The sequence below is a fragment of the Diadema antillarum genome, unplaced genomic scaffold (genome assembly GCF_040938485.1).
Source record: "Diadema antillarum isolate AM-2024a unplaced genomic scaffold, OU_Dant_1.0 seq00000244_RagTag, whole genome shotgun sequence".
Classification (NCBI taxonomy): Eukaryota; Metazoa; Echinodermata; class Echinoidea; order Diadematoida; family Diadematidae; genus Diadema; species Diadema antillarum.
This window is the reverse complement of record NW_027271288.1, coordinates 146024-157579: the sequence shown is the minus strand read 5'-3', so window position 1 is coordinate 157579 and position 11556 is coordinate 146024. Positions and strand designations below refer to the sequence as shown.

At 37.1% G+C, this 11556-nt stretch overlaps 1 protein-coding gene across 1 annotated transcript; it reads left to right on the top strand.

The window, feature by feature from the left end:
* Positions 1-2226: 2226 nt before the first annotated feature.
* Positions 2227-8893, top strand: LOC139729518 (uncharacterized). The gene is made up of 5 exons (XM_071640443.1): positions 2227-2595; positions 3461-3580; positions 4545-4692; positions 7625-7740; positions 8157-8893. Exons 1-5 carry the CDS (start codon positions 2593-2595, stop codon positions 8538-8540), a joined length of 771 nt encoding a protein of 256 aa, XP_071496544.1. The 5' UTR covers positions 2227-2592; the 3' UTR covers positions 8541-8893.
* The last annotated feature ends 2663 nt before the right edge of the window (positions 8894-11556 follow it).

The following is an 11556-nucleotide window of genomic DNA, read 5'->3' as shown; positions in this document are numbered from 1 at the left end:
TGGTAAAAATGAAGTCGACTAATACGTGCTATTTTGTCCGTTGAAATGATGGTATTTTGCGTGAATTATTAACAGCTTCGATTAATTAACGTACATTGAAAGCATAGATAAGTTCTTTTCGTTCTATAAGCATTTCACGGGCTATAGTTTCCTGTAGTAGGCTGTAGTTACGTGCTCACGATCGTACGGTCGTGCGGGTGAAGATGCTGATGTATAGTGCTATATAGAACTGGCTCACTGCTCAGTGGCTGTAGTTTCGAATATGCGTGAATATCCGCTGAACGCTGTGAAGTATGCTGTATTTCCGTTCCACATAAGGTCTAAATCGTCTGACGCTACTTGTGCTTGTGGTAGAAGTTATTAAAAGAAAATATTATAGGGTCAACACTGCAGAAACCCTTGTTTCAGGCCTAACAGCGTTAGAAAAACTGTTAGCCCTAGCCTACAGGGCTAGTTTTGTTTCAGTGTTTGCCTGTTCATTTGCTTTAGTTTTGGGTTGGTTGTAGCACTTGTATAGCATTAATAGCAATGCGAACTAATGTGTATTAAACGTACGTTTAATGATAGTCTTAACCTGTTTTATTATGATTAGAAATATAGCCTGAGGCTGAGCCAATCTTATGAAACATTGTTACTGAGTAAAAAAAAAAGAATCCTTGGGACAGACATTTATGGCAGGGAGTGGTGAGAACTGCTTAAGACCAAGGACATTTCTTCTTCTTCTTCTTCCAGTAAAGTACAGACCGCCGTTGGCGTATTATCGTACTTGTGCTTGTCAAGTGCCATTTAGCGTACACAAGCCCATGATTGGTACAGCCTAGCCCTACTAGTGTGTAGTAGCGTAGGCCTAGACATATTCTTTTTCTTCTGGTTGTTTACTGTCCAACACCCCTTATTTGGGACCAACCGGACAGGGTTTCAAGGGACATTCTTTGTGACACTGAAGCTGATTTAAATCATACAAGTAATAAATAATTCACAAAGCAGTCTTGTATAGAACTACTAGTACTAGACTCTAGTACATGTAGCTACAAGCTAAATCTAACGTTAGACCTATAACTGTTACATGTTTGAAGTCTTGATACAGCCTGCTAGGCTGCTACCTCATAAAATTCATAGTAAACAGGGCAGCAAAGACCTGAAGCTTCCCAAAAAAGTTTTTGATCTTTATGACCTCTTGCCAAACTTGATTTCAAGTTGGAAATTAGCAGGCGAGTTTAGAGGCGGTTCTTGTTTTGGACCGCTGTTCACCAGTTGTTGCTCACTGAATCGTGATTGAATAGTCGTCTTGTGCAAGTGAAGTTGGTTGTCATATTTAGTAAACAGTAGCCAGATTACAAATGACTAGTGAGCTCACAGAGATATTTACATTTAATGCTAGTCAGCCTCGCCTCCAGACAGCACTGTGCCATGATTGGTACAGCTACATGATTTTTATTGGTGATAATGTTTAAGCGTGCCAATTAATGTAGTTGTATTACAGTGCATAGAAATTGTGACATTTGTGTGTGTGTGTGTGTACGAATCAAGGACCTTTGTGCCTAGCATGGCACAAGATAAGGTATCATAAATTCCATTAGTTTTTTGCAAAATTTTTATATAATTTTCATATCTCGAATATGCATTTAGAATGTCATTATATTGACAAACAATCTTCCGAAAGATACACTCAGGACTTCATCTATAGCATGAAAATCATGAAGCGTACCAAACTTGAGCATGTTACTCTACATAGCACTTAGAACCTATTCCTAATCAAATGCACAGTTTTTCTTATGCTGGTCCAGCTTATTAAAAGCATTAGCAGAGCATGCTGAGACCACATCTTCTGAGAATTCTACATATGGACCAATGTTGGCAAAAAAAAGAAGAGAAAAAATACTTGCTCACATCCAATTTAATGACATACAATTTTCCAAGCTTCATTGAGTGAACACGAGTTCTTCCAACACTGTTAGGACTCAACATGTCAAACTTAGTGTGACAATGACTATGCAAATATTTGTACACATCTATCCTGTCCCCTCTTTTTGCCTGTATATTACTGAGAGGTGGTAGGGATAGATGACACAGACTAGAAGAGTATGACAAATGTCTCATTCCTGGAATCATTTCAGTGGGCCTTCTTTGAATACTTTCAGGTAGTCTACTTTGCTCCCCTAGTTTGATTGTTACATGGAAAAATTGATGAGTGAAGAATAATTTGTTGATGATTGTACTGTCCATTAACAGCCTGTACTTTTTTATGACATTGTTATACCTCCGTTATCTTGTAGGGTAACGTTATTCTGTGATTTATGCACTGACCTGTGGATATGGTATTTTATTTCCAGATTATTTCATAATGGATTGCTCACACAATGAAGTGGACTAAAATTCAGTACCAATACAGATGCTTTCATAGTGACTATACAAGTCTGCAAAGTCAGCTGTCATAGTCCTAATGTCGTGTTAACTGATGTTAACTAAATGATGTTAACTGATTTGAAATTAATCACTTACTGAATTTTTCTGTTGCAATGGTTCTGAAATTTATCTTAAGCACACATTTTCTCTGTGTTATTTTTCAGGTTGCTAGCTCATATCATCAAGATGGTAAGTCATTTTCAGAATCTGTGTTTTATTGTCATTGCCAAATTGAAGTTAATAATTGTGTAATATACTCTGCATGTCTGTGTTGCCAATACAAATGAGAAGTTTGAATGAACAATTCTGGCTGTAATTTGGCATTCTTCACTTAAAGTAAATTATAACTGATTTTCCAATGCTGGATCTGTTATTTCATGTTTTCTGTAGAAAATAAAACAACAGCAAACACAAACTAACAAACAACTCTTAGATATCCATCCAAAATAAGCAGGGCATGAAAATACAAAGGATACTATATTCCCAACATGAATGTGGACTGAGTGACAGCAGCAGTAGTACTAATGCATATCCATTAAAGCTTGACATAACTTTGTCATAAAAGGTTGCAAATCTTTCAGTTTTGGTGGAATCATATCTGGATAGGAACTCTGTACACCATATGATGTATTGATCAATATCAGGAAATTATGAAGAATATTTAGAATGTTTCACATTACATATTAATAATAAAGCATTCAGTTAACCTTTTTCAGAAAGCAAGGTGACTGATATTACCCTAAAAATTATGTTAGTGACAAGTTCCATTACTTTTTTTGTATCACTTGCACACCAAAAAAAAATAATAAATAAAATCCTTCAAGATGTTGCAATTGTACTTCTAAGCATTTTCCATGTCCGCAAATGAGAGTATCAGCAGTTTTTGCCAAACTTCATTTTGTATTAGGTTTTTCAGTAAAGTGTTAGCATACATCGCTATTGGAGGTAGCAATATATTCATAATTTATAGTTTTCATGAAGAAAAATAAATTATGTAAACGGACATTAAACTATACATTTAGTGAAATCTGCATTTTTCCCTCTTAAATTTCAGGAAGATCTGTCAAGAAGAAGAAGAAGAAACTGGACAGACAGAGAGGCTATGGCTTTGTGCCAATTTGTGGGCAGACATAAGTCTGCCCTGTTTGGCAAGGCAGGCCATGCCAGCGTTCCGGTAAGTTAGCCTGTACTGAAAGCTTTTACACAAACTTATATTAACACTTGCTTCATGAGAACTTCACTATTCATTCTGATTGTTTTGGTGCAATACTGCCTGTATTTTTAGCTATTTTAGTGAGCTATTGCGATCGCTTTTCATCCGGCGTACGTCGTGCGTAAACTTTTACATTTTCATCTTCTTCTTGAGGACCCCTTGACCGATTTTCAACAAACTTGGCAGGTAGCATCCCAAGGGGGATAGGATCTCAATTTGTTCAAGTGGGCACCAAACCTCCAAATCCCCCAAAATTAAGGAATCTTAAAAAATCTTCTTCTGTAGAACCAGTAGTGATAGACCTAAGTTTATACTATGAATTAGTGCATTGATGACTGTAGTTTTCAAGTTTGTTCATAGCAGAATCAGGGGTGCCCCCCCCCCCCCTTGGGACCCAGGGGAGGGGGTGGGGAGGGGTCCTAATGGGGCCCAAATTGTACATTTTCATCTTTTCTTGAAAATGCCATTAAGAATTTTCACCAAAGTTGGCAGGTAGCATCCCTAGGGGGAAAGAATCTCATTCCCATCAAATGGGCACTATGCCCCACCTGGGGGCCTAGGGGGGCTAAATTTGGACGGACATTGTAAATTTTCATCTTTTTATTGAAAACCCTATCACTAATTTCCACCAAACTTGGCAGGAAGCATCCCTAGGGGAATAGAATCTCAATTACATCAAAATGGCAACATACCCCACCTGGGGGGGGGGGGGGGGGGGGGGGGGGGGGGGGGGGGCAGGGGTGCCCCCCCCCCCAATTCCTGTAAGGAATCTTTACAAATTTCCTCTAGAACTGGAAATGATTGAGATAAATAGTGGTGAAAGATGTGAAGGTGTAGTCCAGAATATTATAAATCAATAATACATGTCTCTGCTCATATTGTATGTAGTCATAATTACTTTCTTCATTTTCATTTATGTTTTCAGGTGGAAAAGCGGAAAAAGAGGTATTGGAGGAAGGCAACCATACATTTGAAAGCAGTGGGGTTTTCCAGGGAGGAGGAGGAAGTGAGAAGAAAGTGGCAGGACCTCAAGCAGAGGGCGCTGAAATACAAGACAGCAAGAAATGCAACGGGTAACGTTACATACCGATGCATGTCTTTTCTGTTCACAGTCGCCGTATTCTTGTAATGTTTCACCATGCATTTATAGCATTTTTCATGCAAACATTACTGAAAAGAAATGAAGTATGATTTGAATGGGAAATGCATTGTCATGATTCTGTAAACACCCATACACCTAAACACACCAATCCATGCCTTAACAGAGCAATATGACATTTATCATATTTTATTGAAGCTGAAGAATTCAATGTTGCAATTTACACTGAAATTATTGGTTACAGCTCGTTATTCCGAAGGTTCGTTATTCCGAAGGCTCTTTATTCCTAAGATTCGTTATTCCGAAGGTTCATTGTTCCGAATTTCCTTTTCGGATAAACCAATCTTCGAAATAACAAACCTTCGGCATAACGCCACAAATTTTCAGATTAACAAACCCTTTTTCATTTTCGGATTAACGAACCTCTAGGAATAGGGAATTTGCGTATTAACGACCCTTCGGAATAACGAACCTTCGGAATAGCGAACCTTCGGAATAACGAACAGCACCCGAAATTATCGTCAGACTACATATTGCATTGATTTTAAGTGAGAAGTTAAATAAACCTGTCTGGCACCATTTCGTATTTGCTTGCAATATATTGAAAGAGTATACCAAGAAACTTACTTCGATGACACAATTTGATGGGATGATGAGTTTCATATTATTTTGAGATAAAGACTAAAAGTTGGTTTATACCAACTTTTAGTGCAAAAGGATATAGGTTAACTCGGTATGAAGGACAACTCAGCCCACTTTATTTCAGACAATTTATACGCAGTTAGTGATCGCCATACATAGGCACGTATGTTCATTTTTTAGACGCGCCAAAGGGGTTCTTTGATGTTTGCGTTGTATCAACTCGGCCCAAAACTGCGACCAGCCAGAACATGATGCGCTCCCATACACGCTTTACAGTCCAGAGGGACAACTCAGCCCTGCCATCCAAGTGGGCCGAGTTGTCCCCTGAGTCCGAGTTAGCTGACCCGCTCAGATAAGTTCAGATATGCAAACATTTATTGTTGATATTTTGCATTTTTCATCGTTATCCAACGAATATCTTGTTATTAAAGCATTATTCATTACATTCTTTTAGGCATACATGCACATTTTTGACCGAAAATTTATTGACAGATTTGCAGGCACACCATAACTATGTTTTGCCTCAAACTTAAGTCCATTTATTCTTTTGAAGCCTCTGCTGTTTTTTATAATGTTTGTACAAATCTGTATCCGATTTCAGTGTAATTCGTTACAATGATTGCAATGAACAAATATCTAAACCCAAATGACACGAAACATCAACATCGTACAAAAATAACAAAAAAATCACACAGCTTAGTGTTGAATCAATGCATTTATTACAGTTGGGCAAACAGCCTCTGTCAAAATAAACATATTTCTTTAATATCTTGGTGCTGTGTCATTAGTCATTGTAATGGCTTTTTCTAAATAGAATTAAGCTTTGGTGAGTTGAATTAATCACCAAAACAAGCACACTAAAGATACATATACATGTAATCTACACAACTCTTCAATTTCCAGATGTTGTATTGGTGCAATTGATAGTTGTATGTACAGCCTCTGCAATTTTTTCCAGTCATATCCTAGCCCGGTGTCAACAGTGATCATAATGATTGCTATGAACAACCAATTAGTCCCAGATGAATTGAAGCAAACAGCATTTCTTTCAAACAACACATTGATAGTATGCAATTGATACACCTTAATCCCTCACTAGATCATATAAGTCCTCATATACGGATTCATAATTCAAATTACTTTTGCAATTTTTTCCAGTCATAACCTAGCCCGACCGTCAAAAGTGATCTTAATGATTGCTATGAACAACTGATTAGTCCCAAATGAATGAAGCAAACAGCATTTCTACCGAAACAAACACATTTAAAGCATGCAATTGATACATATTTAATCCCTCACTAGGTCATTTAAGTCCTCATACATGGATTCATAATTCAAATTACCTTTGCATGTTTTTTTTTTTCAGTCATATCCTAGCCCGGTGTCAAAAGTGATCATAATGCTTGCAATGATCAACAGATTAGTCCCAAATGAATTGAAGCAAACTGCTGTAATTTACACAACTCTTTGATTTTCAGATAATATTGTATTATTGTATTGGTGCAATTGATAGTTGTACGTACAGCCTCTGCAATTTTTTCCAGTCATATCCTAACCCAGTGTCAACAGTGATCACAATGATTGCTTATGAACAACCAATAGTCCCAGATGAATCGAAGCAAACAGCATTTATAATGAAACAAACACTTGATAGTATGTGATTTTGATAAACTTAAATCCCTCACTAGATCATTTATGGATTGATAATTCAAATTAGTTTTGTGTCATATATGATACCTCTCATCTTATACAAAACTTCTAACATGCAGCTGATTGACTGAGTTTATTATTGATTGTAGGGAAACAGCAAATTGCTTTTCCTATTGAATGTAGGGCAACCAGAAAACATGCACAAATTGGCAAATGTATTGGAAGGAGGGATCCTTTTACCATTGTGATTGCTACAGATAACTGAAATAAGCAGTATATTACATATGAGGCAAGACATGGCCTCTAAGCTCTATCGACCAGAGGGTTCAACCACACGTCACTCAGAGATCACAATGTGTTACAGAAGCAGGTGTTCCCTTTGTAGGTAGTATCAGTGTATGAGCAGACAGTCACAGTGTACTGGGTATTGGAATTTTATTCCAAGTTCTGGCCAAACATAGTCATCTATTAAAGTCTATCTCTCTCAACTATAAGTGTATTGTTCCCTGTGTGATATGTACGCATTGCATGTCAGTTCAAGTATGTTGACTGATGTTACAATGTTACAATCAACATACTAGTTACCGACTGTTGACACGTTATGTTACATGCAGGTGGAGGAAGCCTTGAAATCAAACCCTTGATGGAGGCGGTGCTTGAAGTGTTGGCCAAGGAAGCTGTTGTAGGTGTAAAGGGACAGGAGACTGAAGCGGGGTTCAGTTCATCTCAGGTTGGTAAAGTGTTTTGTGGCCATTTATCATGTTTTTTTAATGGGCCTTTTAATGTTTATTGTTCAATTTCACCAAAATGAAGTTTCCAACAAAACATTCAAATTCCTGTCATTTTCTAATCAAGAAGTAGGCCTTTGTGTTCATTTTTTTTATTGTAGGAATAAACCATTGTAAAAGGAATTACATTTTGATTAAAAGACTTGAATAATGAATTACTTTAATGCATCACTATTTCGTTCAAAGGTTTATTTCTGTTTCAAGTTATATGTCATAAAATTGATAGCTAATAAGGAAAGATGCATGAAGTAAATCCCAAAAGATCTTTTAATTGATGATTGTGTAAGAATAGTCATCTTCAATACATAACATTAGCTATTACCAATTTGATTGTGTTTACCGTTTGTCCCTTTAATAGAGCACCAACGAAAGCGAAAATGACACTGCCTCAAATCTTTTGAGGCAGCTGCTCGAAGGGACGGCATCCTCCCCAGTGCTCCCGATTTCCACTCCAGTTCAACAACCAACTCCCATAACTCCAGATCGTCCAGCTTCCCTCCCCCCTGCAACTGATTCCCCTGCAACCCACCCGACAGCATCTCTTCCTTCTGCAACATGCCCCTTTGAAATTCCTTTCCCTACTCCACATCCCCCCACGACCCATCCACCTGCTAGTCAGCAGCTCGTTGCGTTGGAAAGGGAGCGTCTTATTATTTTGAGGCAGCAAAATTCCCACCTTGAGAGAATAGCAAACTCTCTTGATGTTATTGCTGCTGCAATGTCAACACCTAACTTGTGTTAATTCTATAATGTTCTTTTTTATACCATGAATGTAATTGTATGTGTTGAGATGGGACTGCAGTTTGCCATATTTTCTGTGAGATGATGACAAACCTGTTATGAATTATGAAACCGAAAAATGACATTTTAAAAGAATTTACATTTTATTGGATGTTAATTGGTTTTGAAAAGGCTTAGATATCCAGAAACAAAGAAATCCTAGTGACAGTTTTATTCTCATAATAGGACCATTTACTTCATTATTTGTTTGGATATCTGTGCCACTTACTGGACAAGTTAACTTTCATTCATACATGTGGATTTAGTAAATGCAAGAATAAAAAGGAGATCATATCAGTGAGAGTTTTAGGAAAATCAGACAATCCATTAAAAATTTACAGATTTTTAAGGTTTTTGCACAATCACTGCTGAATGAGAAGACTACTACAGTGTGTAAAGTCACATGCAAACAACGATATAAAAAATATAAAAAGAATTTCACTTTTTTTGAAAAAAAGTTGACATTTCCTCGACTCATCATTGTCATAAGTTAAGGGTAATTTTATTCCCCCTTCCCTTTTGAAAGAAGGAAGTCAAGTGTTCTTTGACTATGCGAGAAAAGTGTGAATATCTTGATTTTTCTTCTTATTTTCTTTACATTGTTCTACACAAATGGCATCACAAGCTGTACTAGTCTTCTCAACTAACAATGAAGAAGCAGAAACTTCAAAAGTTGATGACTTTTAAAATGATTGTCTGATTTCAATCAAACTCTTGCTGATGTATTCTTCTATTGTATATTGCTGCATTCACTCAATCCACACATTTATGAAGGTGAACTTGTCCTTTAAAATTGGACTTCTATATTTCTAACTTTGACATGCCGTCAATCCCTCGTTTGAGGCGAGACCCCACTTTAACGAAGCTGATGGGGTGCTATACCCCCCTAACGCTGATGCTTAGATTAGGCAAGGGTCAAGAAACAGGTGTTTTATATCTTTGGTTTTTAAGTCATTGATTGCCAAGATATACACTGACATTATTTACGGGGGTGTAGCCTCTTCAAACGAGAGATTTGCGTCATGAATACCTCTTCAAGCAGTATGATCTTTATCAATCTTTGCAAATGGTTTGTGATTATCTCACAGAAAGTTTCAATCTGCATACCCCAAATCACCTCAATCTATTCCATCTCTTTACAAATAATGTTAACTGCTTATCCATCACAACATGCATAATCTGCATCTTCATATTAGTTCATGGGGCATTAAAAACAAATATAAACTAGAGTTGGAATTTGTCAGCACTGACAAATTAGGTGATCCGATCTATTTGGAAATCAATAATTTGAGTCCTGATCCCAATAGGCATGACCATACAGGTTTCATATGTGTTTAGGGGACATTGGCCGTGTGATGTTTGGATTCTCATTTAAAAGGGAGTCAGACTTGCCATCTTTGGTACCGAATTCCGTATACACTAATGAAGATACAGAATGAAGTATATTTGACCTTTGACCCCACTTTGCACTGCCAAGATGGCATCTGAGCAAAAAGTGGTTATTTTGTGAAATGATCCTTGTAACATGGTCTTTTGCGTGTGCAAAATATGGGAAAGCTTGGACATGTATTCACCAAGATACAGGATGAAACATTTCTGACCTTTGACCCTAATTTACCTACACAAGATGGTGTCCGATCAAGTAGTTGCTCATTTATGAAATATGTATGTGACATGAACTAAACATATGCAAAATATGGGGGTGATAGGGGCTGTTTTTCTTGAGTTATTGCAAGGACAGTTGCAGAAAGAAAGAAATACCTCAATACATCGAAGATAAGCTTTAAATTCAACCAAGTTTTTCGATGTGGTATGAAATAATGGAGGGTACAGCTACAACGTATGAAATTCTGGGAGAAATTCACCAAAGCATAAGTGAGCTAGTGCTCGATAAAGATAGTCATGTCAATTTTCATTTCCAGAGAAACTGCACTCCCATAGAGATAACACGTAAACTGGTCAAATTTGACAAGATTACTTTCAATCCATTTTTACGAGGTGATGCCGTCTTCCAATTAAATTTTTGCTAGAATATCGATGAGAGCATTTAATAAGCTACAACATACTAAAATCTGGGTGAAAATCTGCAAATTTGTGGACATTACGTCACATATTATACAATATACAAGAGGAAGTATTCTTGACCTATGACGCTCCCTTGCACAGACACGATGGCTTCTGAGGATAAAGTCATTATTTCATGAAATGATTCAGGTAACATTGTTTGATATATGTGTACAATCTCCCTTCTGTAAGGCCTATTCTAACCGAGATACAATATAAAGAACTTTTGACCTTCATGCCTCATTTCCGCAGCCATGTCTATGGAAAATATGGGGGCAATATGCTATGTATCTGCTACGATAAAGAAAAAGATGCTTTCGATCCTTGTCCCTAACATGTACATAGACAAGATGGCTCCTAATTAGAAAGTTGTTATTTCATGAAACCTTCCATATGGCTTCGGCTAAATGTGTGCACAATATGGGAGTAATATGACATGTATACAAAGGTACAGTACAAATTCTAGTCTTGACTCTTCCTTTGCTCCAGCCAACATGTCGTCTGATTAAAAAAGTCGACATTCTATGAAATGATCATGATAACTTGGTCTACGTATGTGCACAATCTGGCCCCCGTAAGGGACTGTATAATAACCAAGATACAGAAGAAAGAATTTTTGAACTTGTTATTACAGCCATGATGGCAGATGACCAAAGAGTTATTTTATCAATGTATCGTGGTCCATGTGTGCAAAGTACGGGGGTGATACCACATACAATCACAAAGCTACTGAATGAAGTATATTTGACCTTCAACCTCCTTTGCACGGACAAGATTGGGTCTAAGCAAGAAGTTGTTATTTTGTGAAATGATTGTTGTATCATGCTCTTTAAGTCTGTAAAATATGGGAAAGATACAACATGTATTCATGAATACACAGTATTAAACATTTATGACCAATGACCCAAATTTAC